The sequence below is a fragment of the Rhinoderma darwinii genome, chromosome 2 (genome assembly GCF_050947455.1).
Source record: "Rhinoderma darwinii isolate aRhiDar2 chromosome 2, aRhiDar2.hap1, whole genome shotgun sequence".
NCBI lineage: Eukaryota > Metazoa > Chordata > Amphibia > Anura > Rhinodermatidae > Rhinoderma > Rhinoderma darwinii.
In genome coordinates, this window is record NC_134688.1 from 105,477,625 (window position 1) to 105,496,963 (window position 19,339).

At 41.2% G+C, this 19,339-nt stretch overlaps 1 protein-coding gene across 2 annotated transcripts in view; it reads right to left on the reverse strand.

Moving 5' to 3' along the window:
• The window catches only part of LRP1 (LDL receptor related protein 1), a 291,539-nt gene that overhangs the window by 188,322 nt on the left and 83,878 nt on the right, over positions 1-19,339 (reverse strand). For both annotated transcript variants that reach the window (XM_075852009.1, XM_075852008.1), the window contains exon 3: positions 11,798-11,935. In XM_075852009.1, coding sequence (XP_075708124.1) covers positions 11,798-11,935 — 138 coding nt within the window. The remainder of the gene's footprint in view (positions 1-11,797; positions 11,936-19,339) is intronic.

The window sequence follows — 19,339 nt, forward strand, 5'->3', positions numbered from 1 at the left end:
GATAGATAGATAGATAGATAGATAGATAGATAGATAGATAGATAGATAGATAGATAGATAGATAGATAGATAGATAGATAGGATAGATAGGATAGATAGATAGGATAGATAGATAGGATAGATAGATAGGATAGATAGATAGGATAGATAGATAGGATAGATAGATAGGATAGATAGATGGGATAGATAGATGGGATAGATAGATGGGATAGATAGATGGGATAGATAGATGGGATAGATAGATGGGATAGATAGATGGGATAGATAGATGGGATAGATAGATGGGATAGATAGATGGGATAGATAGATGGGATAGATAGATGGGATAGATAGATGGGATAGATAGATGGGATAGATAGATGGGATAGATAGATAGATGGGATAGATAGATGGGATAGATAGATGTTTAGTGCAACTTTCTAAATACTTATTAAAAATTATTTTTACTTTTTGAGATACAGCTGCTTTTTATCCTGTATATAGAGCAGTTGTATCTTGCACTGAGACCTGAAACCACCAGGTCCACGGGACTGACGGGTTCAGTGTCAGCGGGTCCTGCGTGTCTCCGACACGCAGGACCCGCAGACACTGAACCAGTCAGTGCTGCTGACCTGACAGATACAGGCTTCCGCGCTAGATACAACTGCTCTATAGACAGGATAAAAAAAGCAGCTGTATCTCAAAAAGTAAAAATAATTTTTAATACGTGTTTAGAAAGTTGCACCAAACACACTAATAGACATCAAGGAATCGGTACTTGAGCAATTCCCCAGAGTGAGCGTTTATGGAATTGCTATACGAGCAATTCCCCAAAGGCAGCTAGAGACTGTCTGGATCAAGCGTGCTAGTAAATCCGCTACCTCAATTCCGTCACCCCTCTGGTCAGCAGAATCGAAGGCTACTCTATAGTCTTAACCAGAGCCCGCCACAAGGCAGGTTGGGTTTGGCCACATAGAATCGAGGTTGCTTTTACAGAATAAGGTGTTGGACAGGAGGTGCACTTGCAGGCAACATAAGAACGGATAACCGGAAAGCCAGAGGGGGTAAACAGCAAGCAGAGTTCGCAACCAGGAGCTGATAAAAGTCCAAATTGCAAAACAGAAGAACCAGCTGTGAACAGAATATCCAAATCAGTGAGCAGAGGGTAAATCCAAAGACAAAGCTGTTCAAAGAGTCCAAGTAGTCAAGGGGATTCAGGGTGTAGCCAGGCGCTTGATCAGGCACATGCATTCACAAGAAAATCACAAGCAGCAATGAAAATACTGAACAGACTCAAATACTCCAACCTTGGCCCTGATAGGTTGCAGGCAGAGGAAAAAGATTGGCTCTGCATCACAACCCAGGGCCATCCAGAAGCTTGGCTAGTAGTCATGACAAACTAAAAGTGACAAACTTTTCTTTTCCTAACAGTTTACCTTTTTTCTGATAAAATAATTTTTTTATGTGAAAAAAAAAAAAGTTATTCTTATTACATTTTAACTTTTTTTTTTTTATATAGCGCCCCACTAGGGGACTTGAAAAAGTGATTGTTTAATCGCTTGTATAGTGCTTTGGAATGCTTAGTAATCCAAGGCATTAGCCCCATTCAGTGACACATTGCCTCTGGCATAGCCTAATATAGGTCTACCAACGGCAGAATTCAGGGCCTTTGTTAACTTAAACGCACCAATCGATCAGTTCAATGGGGCACCGATGGACTGACTCCATCCAAGTGGTTAAACAGCCAGTATCCGAGTAATTTAAAATACAGGCCAATAGAGCTCATGTACCCAGATCAACATTCCACCATAATAGTATAGTAGTTTGTGGGAACGACCCAGATTTTCTGCTAGACATGCTGATAAATAATACCCGTTGTCTGTGGCATGGTCAATCACTCACTTTTCATTTTTACCATTCAATGGACATTGCTGTAAAAGGTCTATTGTTAATCCTATGAAGGTGTCAAATTTGTATAACAAAACCTCAGGAGGTAAGAGCAATAGCTCCCATGACTACGTTTAAGGCGTTGTCTGGTTTAGAAAAACCATTTTCAAGTACCGATCAGGAAATTCTGAGGAAGTCCCCCATACCAGGAACCTAATCTAATAGCCGGAGAACCAGCAAAGTGTCTCTTAAGCTACATTCACACGAACGTAGCCCACCTCGGACATGGAAAAACTGCAGTTTTCCACATCAGAGGTGGACCCGTGCAGGACGCGTGGTCACGGATCCCCCACAGACTAGAGTCTATGGAGGGACGCGTGACACGCAGTAAAATAGGACATGTCCTATTTTTCAACAGACCGTTCACACGCTCCGTTGAAGCGGTTGTGTGAACGGCCCCATTGAAATGCATGGGTCCGTATGACGGGCGTTGTTTTAACAGCCGTCACGTGGACGAGATTCACGTTCGTGTGAATGAGCCCTTACTCTGCAGGATCCAAAATATCCATACATTAGACAGACAGCCCATTGATTTAAATAAGAACGGAGCAATGCCGAAATGGATACTAACTTTTCTAACAACTTCTAGTAATCTATAGTATACGTGATATATATAACCTTCTTAATTTACTTAGTTAAAATGTTTGTTTTATCCCTGAAAATTTTTTGTGAAATGAATGCCATTAGGTGTCTCTTTTCCTGTAATCTGCTGTCCATCCCGTGTTGTCGAGTAAAATACATCCCTAGTTACAGAGCAGAGGAGACTGACTGTAGAAAGTGTGTGTGGGGGGGGTGACTCTTCACTGCCTGCCAATACAAGTCTATGGAGAGGGAAGGAGGAGCAGGAGGAGGGAAGGGGAGTAGAGACAGACACAGACGTTGTACAAACAAGTCTATGGTGGGGAGGAGGGATCATGTGCAAAGTGAGTCAGACATAGGCACACTGCCCATACAAGTCTATGGCAATTGTGGGGGAGCAGGAGCAGAGTGAAAAAGACACAGACAGAAGTACTGCAGATTCCCGGTGTTTTATCTGACCACAGCGATGGATTCTCATCCACACTGCTCATTACTGCTGTATAATTCCCCCCATGCGGCTGCAACTTCCATAAATATCTGTTAGAGATAGGAGAACAGGATTCTCCTCTTCTATGTGTGTAGTGTATAGAAGACATGATAGCCATTAGGCTCCTCCCACTAGCTCATGCCATACGCAAGTCATATATTATAGTCAGATATAGTGTTATTCCTCATGTACACACATTACAGGTTATTATGAAAGGTCACACTGGCATCATGGCTTCCATTTTTACAGGAGATATGACAGATATATATATATTTTTTACACTTGACAGAATAGGATGTTATGCCCTTAAGGGCAATGGAAACCTAACAGAAAATAACCATTACACCAGTTTGAACAAAGCCTTAGACTCTGATAACACTTAAGTTACTTCTTTTCCGTAAGGTTCTTTGACAGTTAGTATGCGTAGAAGTGCAGTATTCTACTCCGAATATATAAAAAATAAAAAAAAACATTCGAAACAAAAACCTGAGACCCATTATAAGTCAATGAGAAAAAAAAAAAAGAAGCAATAACAATCCTTTCATCCACATTTACACGGTTATCTGGTTCTGCAAGAGAGCCAAGCAAAAGCTTTTTGTTCCTATTCTTATAATATAGATAATAACGTGCAAATAAATGCTGCCATTTGATGTGCTTTAAAATCAGACATACGGTATTGGTTGCAATTCAACATTCGGCACGGTTTATGGACATATAAAGAGAATGTTTTCAGTACAACAAATGACATCTGGTAATTCTTTATTGATGTAGATGAATAGCGTTCAGTGAAAAAAAGTACTTTACATATAACGTTTCAAGTTAAAGTTTTTATTCTCTTCCATAAAGCCAGTTACAGTGTTTTTCAGTGAGATAGATTTTTATCTTCACAAACACAGCCCAAGTGGAGAGAAATAAATGGAATCTGAAGTAATGGAGAAGATATTGGACAACTGGACCAATTCTGCAACTAAAGTAACCTTATTAATTTATACTGATCACAACAAAAGCAAGAAGGAGGCAAGAAAAACAGGTCAGAAAAAGACATTACTAGCCTGGGTACACAGTTCGAATTGTAATTAGACACTAAAGGTGGTTTTACACTGGAAAATATTGCCGGTTATTACCATCTTTAAAACGAGCACCGATCGTTCATCCCCATACATTTCCACCATGGCGTTTACACAGGAAGATGTGCTGCCGATAAGCGACCATTGTGTTAGCAGCATAAAAGGTCTGATCAGATCACGCACTTTATATTGTCAATTTTGTTAGTCTGTCAGTAGGGGATGACTTGTCATAAATATGTATATGCCACTGTATGTGATACCTTACTTTTCTCTCAATAAAAATTTAATGTTGAAAAAAAAAAGTCAGATCAGCCGATGAACGAACGTTTGCTCACTCATCGGTTGATTTTTGCCCTGTTTACACAGGGCAATGATGAGGAACCAATGTTCGCATGAACACTCGTTCAACCAATCATTGGCTCGTGTAAAAGGGACTTAGGGCACTTATAATGTGGAGACAGAGCCTCTATCTCCTGCAAAATGTGATCGGCACTGTAATGCAGATCACAGCAGTGGTTTTTATTTTGAAAAACGATCAATTTTGACAGAGTTATGACCTATTTTAGATTTATGCTAATGACTGAATAGACAACTGGGCGTCTTTTTACTTTTTGACCAAGTGGGCGTTGTGGAGAGAAGTGTATGACACTGACCAATCAGCATCACACACTTCTCTCCATTCATTTACTCAGCACATAGGGATCTTGCTAGATCATGATGTGCAGTCACATACTCACACATTAACGTTACTGAAGTGTCTTGAGAGTGAATAGACATCACCTCTAGCCAGGACGCGATGTCTATTCACAATCCCGACACTTCGGTAACGTTTGTGTGGGATTTACAGCACAGCACATCGAGATCAAGTTGTGCTGTCATTTACAGCGTGATCTCGCGAGATCACGCTTCTGGTCATTAAGTCCCACACAAACGTTACCGAAGTGTCGGGATTGTGAATAGACATCGCGTCCTGGCTGGAGGTGATGTCTATTCACTCTCAAGGCACTTCAGGAACGTTAATGTTTGAGTAAGTGACAGATCACTATGTGCGGATTACATGAATGGGGAGAAGTGTATGACGCTGATTGGTCAATGAATGGTCAGCGTCATACACTTCTCTTTACAACGCCCACTTGGTCAAAAAGTAAAAACACGCCCAGTTGTCTATTAAGAAAGTCATTAGCATAAATCTAAAATAGGTCATAACTCCGTCAAAATCTATCGTTTTTCGAAATAAAAAACACTGCTGTGATCGACATTACAGACACATTATGTAAGAGATAGGGCACTCATAATGTGGTGACAGAGTCTCTTTAAGGCCACATGCATATGTTGCAGATTTCCAGTGCCAAGTGGAAAACAATACATTTAAAAGGGTGCGCGGAATCCACACCAAAAACCTGTTTCAAACCGGTCACGTCTAAATGTAGCCATATAACTAAGTCCATCAGCCTGTGTATTGCCATTAGCTAGTATAATGATTTAAAAAAAAACACTTTATAATTGAGTGTGGCTAGATGCATTAACAGTGGAGTAGGGTTTAAAAGGGTTGTCTAGTTTAGAAAACAAGATTTTTGCACTCACCGTAAAAACTATTTCTCGTTGAATATATTGGGGGACACAGCACCATGGGTATATGCTCCTGTCACTGAGAAGCCACAATAGGTAGGAAAGAATCTTAACTCAAGACAGGTTATACCCTTCCTACAGAGACTGGTTGATTCATTTTGTACAAAAACAGTAGTAACAAAGAAACCCAATCATGTCCATGGTCTAGGAAGAAAACCAAACAGTGAGAGCGACATGTCTTGGGCCTGAATTAACAACAAAAAGTAGCAGGGTGGAATCTGTGTCTCCCAAAAGATTCAACGACAAATAGATTTTACGTGGAGTACAAATAACTTGTTATCTTGTTCATTATTGGGGGAAACGGCACCATGGGATGTCCTAAAGAAGTCCCAGAGGGAACGAAAAACAAATTAACAGCTTTCCGACCAGCCTAACATGTAGCTGCCTGCAACACTCTGTGACCCAGACTGGCATGAGCAGAAACCAAATAATTAATTTGGTAGAAATTAGTGAAAGTGTGCACAGAAGCCAAAGTAATTTGAAGGGGAGAAAACTTACCCTTCGAAAGATAAATTTCCAAAATCACAGACAGGACCCAACACACAACAGTGGCCTTCGATGCTGCCAACACCTTGCATGGTCTCACAGGATTAAATGTTAAGCCTATTCCCTCAGATGAGATGGGGAAGGGCAAAAAGAATGAAGAACAATCTCTTCACAAATATGGAAGGCAGAGACGTTGCAACACTACCTTCCCCTTATGGATGACCAAAAAGATAACTTGAAGGACAAGGCAACAAGTTCTGAAACCCACCTGATAGAGGAGATAGCCACCAGAAAAAAATACCTTCCAGAAAAGGAGATGCAGCAAAATGTTTCTCAAAAAGGTACGAAAGAAGTCACCTGAAGAGATCAAATAACGAAATTAAGATCCCAAGGATTAATGGGATTTCTTAAAGGAGTAACTGCATGAGCCACCCCCTGCAAAACAGATATCACCTGAAAATAAAAAGCTAAACTTCTCTAAAAAAGAATATACAGTGCAGAAACCTGAATAATCAGGGAAGATTAAGTCCCTGTTCAAGACCTGTTTGCAGGAAAGACAGGACTCCAAGTGTGGAACGTTTCATAGGATGGAAATTGTGTTCACACCAGCAGAAATAAGACTTCTGCGTATGGTGACATACCCTGGCTGATTTTCTGGGCTTAAACATAGTCTAAATGACTGGCTCAGAGAGACTCCGAGTCCTCAGAACCACAGCCACGCCGTTAAATGTATCTAAGGTAAGGTGACGTGGAATAGCAGACCCTGGAAAAGGAGGTCAGGAAAAACCGGTAGACGCTATTCGAGAAGGTAGATTAGATCTGCATACTAGGACTGGCAAGGCAGTCTGGAGCCTCTAGAATCATAAGAACACCCTTCTTTTTGAGACTCCTGCGCACTCTGTGCAAGAGTGGAAGTAGATGAGAGATACAGGAGAGAGACCACTCTCCATGGAGTAACCAGTGCATTGACTGCGAGGGCCTTAGGATACTGTACCCTGGTCATGTAGGTAAGAAACTTTGTGGTTGAAACGCAAAGAGATCCACATCCGGATAGTCCCACCTCTGGTACAGTTGTTGAGAACCCTCTCTAGACCTTATTGGCTGAGAAAATCTTCCCACTTCTGGTGTGTGGACCGCTGACAGTGCTTGAATATGTTGCTCCACCCACAGCAGGATCCGAAAGGATTCCAAATGAGTCAACCTACTAGTGGTGCCGCCCTGGTGGTTCAGATAAGCAACCGCCGTGGAGTTGTCAGTCTGGATCCTAAACAAGCCGACCCTGAAAAAGAAGAGCTCAGTGGGAGAGGGCTAGGAAGATTGGCCTTAATCCCAACGAGTTGATGTGCAAGGACTTTTCTTACTGCAACCAGGTTCCATGAACTGTGTGAATACTGCACCCCACTGACAGACTGACATCCATTAAGATGACCCGCAACTTGAAGAGAGAAAAAGACCGACATTGAGATGGTCGGTGAGGTCAGCCACAATCTCGCAACTCCTGACAGACCCGAGCGGGCAGGAGAATAGGTTTGTCTAGCGAGTCCTGAGACTTGTCCCAGCGTGAAAGGATTGAACAGTGAAGGGACCTGTAGTGGAACTGTGCATATGGAACCGCACATATGGAACCACCTCAAAAAGTCGACACCATTCTGCCCAGCTCGCGCATGCAAAATACAGATAGATAAAGTAGTGTTCTGGCAAAGAAAAACAACCTGGATTGAAACAAGAGCTACCTTGTCCACCGGAAGAAAGACCTTAGCTGTCCTGTTGTGGAGTATCATTTCCAAAAACTCCATGCTATGAGCTGGGACCAATGAGGACTTTTCGATGTTGATCATCGAGAATGTCGATGGAAGAGAGGAATTCTCCCTATTCCAATGATGCGATGACCAACCTTAAGGATTCCATGCAAAACTTTCAAATGTGAACGAAGTGATTTAACATCCCCAAATCCAGACTTGGAAGAGGAGATCTGTCCTTCTTGGGAAATGTCAAAAGATTTGAGTAGAACCCTTGAAATCATTCAAGCTGAGAAATTGGGAAAATAACTTACTGCAGATGAAGGGAACAAACAGCCTGAGAAAAAACAAAGTTAGATCAGGAGAAGGAAAAGGGGAAAAGTATGTGGTCTGTGAGAAAATTAATAAATAACTTGTATTGTTTTTACATTAAAAGGAACAATTGATTAAAAGGTCCAGTGGTGCAATTTGGTATGTGTGAGTGACCCCTCAGTTCACATACCCTTGGCCATGAATTATATGATGAGGTAATATATAATATTGCTGTCAGTATGATCCGTTAACAGTACTTGGTGATTAGACTGTAACTGCCACAGATTGCATTGCGAATGGATGAAGCTGGTGAGCTATAAGTTATGCCGAGCTGTCTTGAATTGAGACTGGCTGTGTAACTTTGATTGGGGTTATGTCTGTTACACTATGCAGCAATGAGCGCAGCTGGGCCAGTATTGGTATGCCCTGCTGCGTATTGAGAGTAACGGTGTGAACAGTCACTTAACCGCACCCTCATGCTGGTGCTCCTGTGATCAGAGCAGCAGCGTGGGGAACGGCCGTGTGTATGGTAGGAGAACTCTCAGCTAAGAGGCAATGTGAGAGAGTCATTCACAGGAGTGACTCTGCTGTTATGACGGCCGTGAGCAATAGTGGCCGTGCTCAGCTGTAAGCCGAGAGGCAATGTCACATTAACCGCCTGCAGCTTGCCTGATAGCAAACGACAGCAAGCTTTACTTGGTGGTGTACACCATTGTGGTCTCTTTGACACGATACAATATTGTGTAACAGGTGATCTTCACCAATCTGAGAAAAAACAAAGCCTTAATCTGCAGTGCGAGACCAAGTTGAGAAAAAGCATCAAATCTATCTATCTTGTATCCCATAGACTCTACCAAACCCAGGTGCATCCACATGAGCGAGCAATGTTTCATAAAATTAAAGGAGTCGTATATAATGCCACAATGTAGCGGTTTCCCCCACACTGAGCAGGCCTTGCTCACCCAGGCAGATGCAAAATATCGGACGCAGAGCAGGACCTCCTGCCACAAAAACAGATTAAGCTTGAAAATCCAAGATCTTGTCCAGAGAGTTGCAGAGAGAAGCCATCTCGGCCAGTTCAATAGTAGTGGTTCTTGATAGCCTAGCACTAGGCGGACACAGAGAAGGCGAGATATACCACAATGACATCAAATGCTCCTGAAACAGTAACAAAGTATCTACCCGTTTAGAAAGAGCAAGACGTCTATTCGGATGTTTCCTCTCCTTGGTTATTAAAGAGGCACTGTCACCAGATTATAAGTGCCCTATCTCCTACATAATCTGATCGGCGCTGTAATGTAGATAACAGTGGTTTTTATTTTGAAAAACGATCATTTTTGACCAAGTTATGAGCAATTTTAGATTTATGCTAATTAGTTTCTTAATGACCAACTGGTCAGTGTCATACGCTCCTCTTCACAAAGCCCAATCAGTGACCAATCAGCGTCATACACTTCTCATTGTGCCAGCCCAGCTTCTTTCACTGCACAAGCACTCTAACAATGGGCTGGAACAATGAGAAGTGTATGACGCTGATTGGTCAGCGTCATACACTTCTCTCCTCAACGCCCACGTTGGTAAAAAGTAAAAACACACCCAGTTGTCTATTAAGAAACTAATTAGCATAAATCTAAAATTGCTCATAACTTGCTAAAAAATGATCGTTTTTCTAAATAAAAACCACTGCTGTTATCTGCATTACAGCGCCGATCAGATTATGTAGGAGATAGGGCACTTATAATGTGGTGACAGAGAGTCTCTAACTTTTAAAATGCAAAATAGTTTGGAAAACATAGCTGGTGTTTCCTCACGAGAAGGGGAGATGAGATCATCCCCTACTAGGGATGCACGATGCATCGAAACTTCGATACTGTTTCGATACGGTGTATCCCTAAACGGTTCGATACCATTATTTCGTAATAACGGCCGCACAGCTAAGTATAGTAACATATGAATGTATGAGAGTGGAGCTGCGGCTGTGTAATACGGTCATTGCCCCGCTCCTGAATCCTGACAAGTGCGCGCCGTCAGGATGATGCGATGCGGCCAGTGCTGCAATAATGAGCGGCGGCACGGAAGACAGAACATGGCGGGCGCACTGCAAAACACCCCCATGTTCTGTCTTCAGTGCCTGAACCGCCGCTCATAAGTGCAGCGCCGGCCGCATCACCTCATGCTGACCGCGCACTTATGTCAGGAGCGGGGCAATCGCAGTATTACACAGCCGCAGTCCCGCTCTGTAACGGCGGAGATCAGGGAAACCTCATCTCCGCCGCTTTTCCCCTGAATGCTGTGATCAAAGCTGACCGCAGCTTTCAAGGAGAAAATGAGAAGGGAGGATGCCCGTGAATCCCGTCACAGGAAATTCCTGTGACGCGATCGAGGGCCATACCATATAAGGCCAGACAGCCCAGGGACTATTGAAGGACCCCAGGGCTGTCTTACCATATTTCCTGTTAGGGCATACTTAGGTATGTCCTAACAACTGCGTGTGTACTATACGTACACAGGCTAATGTACTGGCATAAATCTGATATATGCCAGTACATTAAAGTTTAAAAATAAAGTAAAAACAAAGTAATATTAAATTAAAAAAAATACACATACACCTTTTTCTACAATAAACATTAAAATAAGTTTAAATACATAAAATATACACATTTGGTATTGGCGCGGCCGTAATAACCTGCACACCAATTTTTTTGCATCATTTATGATGTGTACGCTGTAAAAAAATAAAATAAAAACTGCTTTCACTTATTAATGTAAGGCACGAGGTGTGATGAATTTAACCTCCATGTGCCTCACATTAATAGTAATTAACCTTATGTACCTCACACATTGACCCATTTTGATGGACAAACATAATGGGGTTAATTACTATTAATGTGAGGCACATGGAAGTTAAATTCATCAAACCACACGCCTCACATCAGAAAATGGAAGAACTTTTTTTTTTTTTATTACTGTTGGCAAAGTATCGTTTTGGTATCGAAATCGCAATACTACACACAGTATCAGTATCGAAGTCCAAAGTCTGGTATCGTGACATCCCTATTCCCTACATGCAAAGTGTCTCTTACAACACGTTTTAAATTGGGTTTTCCAGGCCTCAGAAATTGATGGCCTATCCACCGATCCTATCCAACATTTTTTTTATACAACTTCCAGTTGGGGAAAGCATTTTTACACAAGAGACAACTTAATTAACACTTTGTTTTGTGGTACAACCCTTTTAAAAGGTAAGATTGATGTTTAATATCTGCTTTCCCTCTGAACAAATAATTTAAAAAAAACTGCATGCATGAACCAATCCTTATGCAAGCCTCTTACATGAAATATTGCAAAAACTTTCCAACACGATTTCAAAAAATGAACATGCTTACTGGCATCTTTTCATCTATGCACCATCAATGGCAATGGACATAGTGTGTGCTAGTAAAATCACTTTACACTGAGCACTTTAGTGCTGTAAATTGAATGGATCCTTTTTACCCATAACACATCCTTTTACTGAATAGGTCTAGTTAGGATTTAAAAAAAATAAAAAATAAAAACACTGCATTCCTTACCCCTACAAAAAGGTCCTTCATCTGAGCGATCTGGACAGTCTGGATGACCATTACATAGCTTACTCATAGGCATACACATTTCTGTGCCCAAACAGTTATGCTCATTGGGTTGGCATTTCGAAATCTTGCTTTGTGGACCTAGTGGGAAAAAAATATAAACAAAAATAAATAAAGAAGGTATAACATATTGAAGCCAATAACATTCATCTATTATTAAACAGTTTTGAACATTAAAAGTGTTTATTTAGGAAAGCATCTAATGTGCGAGACATAAAAAGCAGCATAGACATAGGAGGTGCCTAGAGGATTTTCACCTATACCCCCGAAATTTCAGCGGTATCCAGGGCTCCTTACTCTGGTGTGATGGATAGCAAAATGGTGATGGCATAATTGTAAGAACTTTTTTCTATACAGAGAAGAGTATATTTGAGGTACTGTTGACATAAGTTAGCAATTAAGTTTTCATAATGATTCTGTATATAGCAATAAATTTGAACAACTTAGGCTCCATCAATGCTACAATTGACCCATAGAGTTGAGGTATACATTTTAGTCTTTTGGAAAGCTATATTGAAAACAAAATTTGTATGCCGTACAGTTGGACATGTTTGCCCAATGTAAAAAAATAAATAAAAAAAAAATAAAGTTTTGTGTTACTGAATATCCTTGTAGGCTACTATTTTCTTGAACAGCAGAAAAACACAAAAACAGAACAAAAAGAAAACCGTATCACGATGAAAACCTGTCAATTGTATGATAAAGGGATATTCTTTTTCCCTAGATTTGTCCTTTTGAAGACTACTGTACTGATGTATTTTTTAATTTTGCCTGCAAAACGTATATATTTTTTGTAAAGGGGGAGGGTCAGATTGTTGAAAATAATTATAATTGAAGCAGTAATCTAATAATGGACACTTCCAGTTTATTTACTAGTGAGAAATCATAGGGCCTGTTCATATCAGCGTTCGGTTGTGTTGATGGTTTCCGTCAGACCTTCCAAAAGGAAACCATAGCCATCGTTTGTTTTCAATGGTAACGCTTCCGTTGCTAATGCTTTCCGTTTGTCTCGGTTCCGTAAGGTTTCAGTTTCTTTTTTTGCGGAAACAATAGTGCAGTTGACTGCGCTATGGATTCCGTCACAAAAACGTAAACCTCTTGAAGATAGTACTACTTCCTCAGATTCCATACGTTCTCAAATACAGAGAACACAATTTTTTTAAAGAAAAATGAAAAGTGTTTTTAATGATTGTATTTTGAAAAATTATAAAGTAAGGATTTCACAAAAAAAAGTACTTCAAGACAGACCAAAAGAGGGCGGGTGGGCGGTTCTGAATGTTAGATATTATTTAGCTGTACAAAAATATTAAAGATTTGGGTGAAATGTATAAAAAAAAATGGAAAATGGCGATTGGTAGGGAGTTTCCAATCGATTTATAGGCAGTAGCACGGTGCACAAATTATCACTAATTTCAGCGCAATTAAACAAAACATGGATATAGGTAAATCTAGACATGTATGGCCAGGTCACTGATCATTACTACCCTGTGGGGCATCTATTGTAAAAGGGGAAATAGGTTTTATGGAGGGCTGAACATTTTGGATTAATAAATGAGTAACACGATTTTTATTGATGGAAACTTATTACCATTTGAAGCATTTGTAATGAAATAAAATTTGACACAGAGATATTTTGGAATGTTCAGCTAAAATGTGCCATCCCAAAGACCAGAAATAAAGAAACATTGCACATTGATCAACGGGAAGAGTTAAAACATATAATAAATATAAAAGGGTATTAAAGGATTAACCACAAAAAAGGTTTATACTCGCTGCTCTCTGCCGGGAATAAGGGTTTAACTATTAAATAACATGTCAAATATGATAATGATTTGAGTAGGAGTTTGCACTGGAACAAGTTAACCTCTTCATCTAAAAAATTACGTAGATAGAGTTACGCAGTTTATCTCACACATCATACTATTCCACCGCCTTCCTATTCTAAATTGATAAAAAGGTACACACCAGACTGTCCAAAACGTTTGGGCTCTGAAGCTAACTGGATAGATTTGACATGGAGGTGCCCAAATTTGTTCCAATATTGGGAGAATGTGTTATAATATGTTAACCAAGTGTTCTAAAACCGACATTGGAAAGGTGTATCCTGGGTTTCCCCAGTCAGCTAGATGTACCATTGGAGTTTTCGGCAGGACTTAGAGCTCGGTTTATAGTATGATATTAAAGTTGATAGTAAAGCACTGGCTGTCTAGTTCAGTCCTCATTATATGAGAGTGGATTATGCAAACTTCAAGACATGCGAGTTTAATACGTGCGAGCTTTGGGTCCCTGGGAAAATATCAAACATTTGATAAGATGTAGGGACAATGGTCGTCTTTTCGGTATACTTTAATAAATCTAATCTTTGATAATGGTAAAACCCTTGTGTTGGATATTTAGTTCAAGACCTTTTATAGAAAATTATTATTATTATTGATCACTTTTTTTTTTTCCTTACTCAGGGGATGGCGGGAGTAAAAATTGTAATGGTGTTGTTTTCATTAAATTTTGTATGCGAAAAAACAAATAAGAATACTGACCAAAATGTTGCTTTGTAAAAGATGCCTAGACAGAAGCAGGATGAGGAGGTTCTACAAGGGGGGATGGATACTGCATTTATTACAGGTCAGAGACGTCTGCAGAAGGAACTGCCCTATCTCCTGCCCTGTACAATCAACAACCACCTTTATAACAAAAACAAAAGTCAATAGAGGGCATTTAAAAGAGGTTCTGTTACCACATTATAAGTGCCCTATCTCCTATTTAAGGAGATTGGCGCTATAATGTATGTGACCGTACTGCTTTTTATTTTGAAAAACTATTTTAAACCACTTTATGAGCGATTTTTAGCTGTATGCTAATGAGTTTCTTAATGCCCTACTGGGCGTGTTTTACTTTAGACCAAGTGGGCGTTGTACAGAGGAGTGTATGACGCTGACCAATCAGCGTCATGCACTTCTCTCCATTCATTTACACTGCACTAGCGATATAGTTATATCACTATGTGCAGCCACATACACAAACACTAACATTACTGCAGTGTCCTGATAATGAATATACATCACTACCAGCCAGGACGTGATGTTTATTCAGAATCCTGACACTTCTGAATCTTTTCTGTGAGATTCCAGCAAGGCAAGCGTAATCTCGTTTGAAATGACAGGTTACATCGTAATCTCGCGAGATTACGCTTGCCTTGCTGGAATCTCACAGAGACGCTACAGACATGTCAGGATTCTGAATAAACATCACGTCCAGGCTGGTAGTGATGTATATTCATTATCAGGACACTACAGTAATGTTAGTGTTTGTGTATGTGGCTGCACATAGCGATATAACTATATCGCTAGTGCAGTGTAAATGAATGGAGAGACGTGCATGACGCTGATTGGTCACCGATTGGTCAGCGTCATACACTCCTCTGTACAACACCAACTTGGTCTAACGTAAAAACACGCCCACTTGGGCATTAAGAAACTCATTAGCATAAAGCTAAAATCGCTCATAAAAGTGGTTTAAAATGGATCGTTTTTTTAAATAAAAAGCATTACTGTCACCTACATTACAGTGCCGATCTCCTTATATAGGAGACAGGACACTTATAATGTGGTGACAGAACCTATTTAAAGAGGATTTTCAGTCGGACGATAGAAACGTTTAGGTCAAACATTTTGATATTTTCTTCTATTATGCCCTACTGGCCAAAAGTGAGAACCAAAATCTCTCCACAACGCTCACTTGGTCAAAAAGTAAAACCCGTCCAGTTGTCCTTGAGAAAGTCATTAGCATAAAGCTAAAATAGGTCATAACTGTAAAAAATGATCGTTTTTCTAAATAAAAAACACTGCTGTAATCTACATTACAGCGCCGATCACATCATGTACAAGATAGGGCACTTCTAATGTGGTGACAGAGCCTCTTTAAGAAGCTATAAGGTGGCTGTAGGGTGGCTATAGCTTTTTATGCCTTGAAATGCAGCAGGAACTAAATGGGTTAAAAAGCCGTGCGGGAGAACGGAACTCCATATAAAACAATCTCTGGACTCACAGTATTAGGCTGGGTTCACACGAGCACATTAACGTCCGTAATGGACGGACGTATTTCGGGCGGAAGTCCCGGACCGAACTCAGTGCAGGTAGCCGGGCTCCTAGCATCATAGATATGTACGATGCTAGGAGTCCCTGTCTCTCCGTGGAACTACTGTTCCGTACTGAAAACATGATTACAGTACGGGACAGTTGTCCTGCAGAGAGGCAGGGACTCCTAGCATCGTACATAACTATGATGCTAGGAGCCCGGCTCCCTGCACTGAGTTCGGTCCGGGACTTCTCCGGGACTTCCGCCTGAAATACGTCCGTCCATTACGGATGTTAATGTGCTCGTGTGAACCCAGCCTAAGGCCTCATGCACACGACCGTAGCCATGTGCATGGCCGTGATTTTCGGGTCGGACGGAGTGTCACCCGCGAGCCGCCCGCAAATCGCGGGCCGTGCACATGGCCGCGACCATTATTTGCTATGAGTCTGGACCACAGAAGACGGCCGTAATAAGGCTTGCCCGTACTTTGCGGTCCGGGCTACGGGGCCATGCACGGACCGTGGAAACCACGGTCATGTGCATGGCCCCATAGGGATGAATGGGGCTGCAATTCTACAGTGGATTTTCGGGGGAATTGCGCCCGCAAAAGCACGTTCGTGTGCATGGGGCCGAAGGCCTCATGCATATGACCGTAAAAAATATGTTCCGCAATTACGGACCTATTCAGTTCTATTGGCCGTGGACACCTTTCCGTATCGCTACGGATAGGTGTCCGTGCCGTAGAACCGTGCCGGGAATTATGGAGCATGTCCTATTTTTTTGTATTTTACGGGCAGTGCTCCCATACTTTGTGTGTGAGAACGGCCCGAAACTGTGGCCCGCTGCCGGCTGTGCCAAAATCGCGGGCCGCGATACGGAAGCGCGTACGCAGCCAATAGATCCAGGCGGGTCCGTAATTGCGGACCGTATTGCGGTCCGCAATTACAGAGATTTTTTTTATGGTCGTCGTGTGCATGGGGCCCTACACAGAGTTAGCAAACCCCAGTCCTCCTCACTGCTGCTTCTGTTCATTGTCGGCATTCATTAAAGTAGATGCGCTGTGCAGCGTGTCTGCTTGTTAATAAAGCTTTTTGTTTTTTCTCCTGCTATGGGGGCGGGCATGTAAAGATTTCACAATTCTGGGCAAATCCAGAATCGTGCCAACTTGAAATGGCAAATTAATTTGATTAATCGCCCAGCCCTAACGTAAAGATAAATATGAGGAAGAAACGAGCACGATTTAGCAAGTTTTTAACATTCAAAAGACATGAATATATATGCCATATTAATTGTATGTTCTTAGTAACTTCGATCACTTTTGAGATCGCTTTTTTTTTTCCTCCTTTCCTCTGCTAATGAATAGCGGAAGCCTGTTTACATGAGGATCATTTTCATGCCATCATAAAAGATTTAACCAACGACAAATTAGCAAATTCTCGCTGATCGTGCAATCGCTCAACATAATCGTCCCATATAAAAGGCTATGTTCACACGCCACAGATTTGCCATAGGCAGCGGACGCTTTGATTTCAGCTGTACGTGTGTTAGCCCCATTGCAATTCTATGGAGCTATTCCGCAGCATTTCAACGAGGAATCCAAGCCGAGATCTTTAGTGGTCATAAACAAAAACAAAAGTAGATTGGAAAGCTGTATAACGGAGGCCGCCTGCACACGGGTGTAGTGCAGGGGGCCGCATTTGTAGGCCGTGCTCCCATTATAAAGCAAGAGAGTACAGTCCGTAAAATAAAATAATAGGACATATCCTATTTTTTTTACAGAAGCTTTCTATGGCCCGGACACCTTCCCGTAAACTTACGGGAATGTGTCAGTCCGCCAAGGAAACGAATGGGTCCGTAATTACGGATCAGATCTATGGTCGTGTGCATGGGGCTTTAGGAAGTGCTGATGTCAAATTAATTTCCAAAAAATCTTAATGTTGTTAATCTACAAACATGCAAACATTCATGTGACTAAAGAGCTCCTATTTATACTGCTACGACAAAGCCATAATACAGCCGCATTTTTAATGACTGCAACACTCAAGACACCCCGCGGTTCTACTGGGCAAAACTTAGGGTTCAATTGGGTACTAAAATGTGGCCATAATGCTTTCTGGTACAAGGAAACATGCAAGATTTTTGGATAGAAAATAAATAATCAAATAACTAAATAGCCATATATAATAAATAAAGCAAGTGTTTACAAAATGTAATGTGTAGGAAGAAGGTTATATATTATTTCTAGTATGGTACAATCCAGAAAGCATGAAGCACCCCATAGAAACGTACTTTCTGCACTATCAATTTAATATACAAGTATTCCTTGAAAACATCTATATTAAAAAATCAGCTCTAGAGACCTATAGACATTATTGGAAGCTTGACAGGTTTCTAAACTGTGGGGAGACCAAAGCTGGTATTGAACCGCTCACTGGCCATTTCAAAGCTAGCTTAAAGAGGCTCTGTCACCACATTATAAGTGCCCTATATTGTACATGATGTGATCGGCGCTGTAATGTAGATTACAGCAGTGTTTTTTATTTAGAAAAACGAGTCATGACCTATATTAGCTTTTCTCAATGGACAATTGGGCGTGTTTTACTTTTTGGCCAAGTGGGCGTTGTGGAGAGAAGTGTATGACCCTGACCAATCAGTGACCAATCAGCGTCATACACTTCTCCCCATTCATTTACACAGTAGATAGCGATATAGCTATATCGCTATGTGCAGCCACATAAACACACTATAACGTTACTGCAGTGTCCTGACAATTTACATTACCTCCAGCCAGGACATGAGGTCTATTCAGAATCCTGACCACTTCTCTGCACGTCTCTATGATTTACCGCACAGCAAGCGTAATCTCGTTTGAAATGACAGGTTACTGGGTAATCTCGCAAGATTACGCTTGCTGTGCTGTAGTGTCTGGATTGTGTTAGCGAAGTGTCAGGATTCTGAATAGACGTTACATCCTGGCTGGAGGTAATGTATATTCATTGTCAGGACACTGCAGTAACGTTATAGTGTGTTTATGTGGCTGCACATAGTGATATAGCTATATCGCTATGTGCTGTGTAAATGAATGGAGAGAAGTGTATGATGCTGATTGGTCACTGATTGGTCAGGGTCATACACTTCTCTCCACAACGCCCACTTGGCCATATAGTAAAACACGCCCAGTTGTCCATTGAGAAACTCATTAGCATAAAGCGAATATAGGTCATAACTCCGTCAAAAATGATTGTTTTTTTAAATCAAAAACACTGCTGTAATCTACATTACAGCGCCGATCACATCATGTACAATATAGGGCACTTATAATGTGGTGACAGAGCCTCTTTAACCCCTTCCCTCTTTAGCCACTTTTGACCTTCCTGACCAAGCCTCATTTTTCAAATCTGACATGTTTCA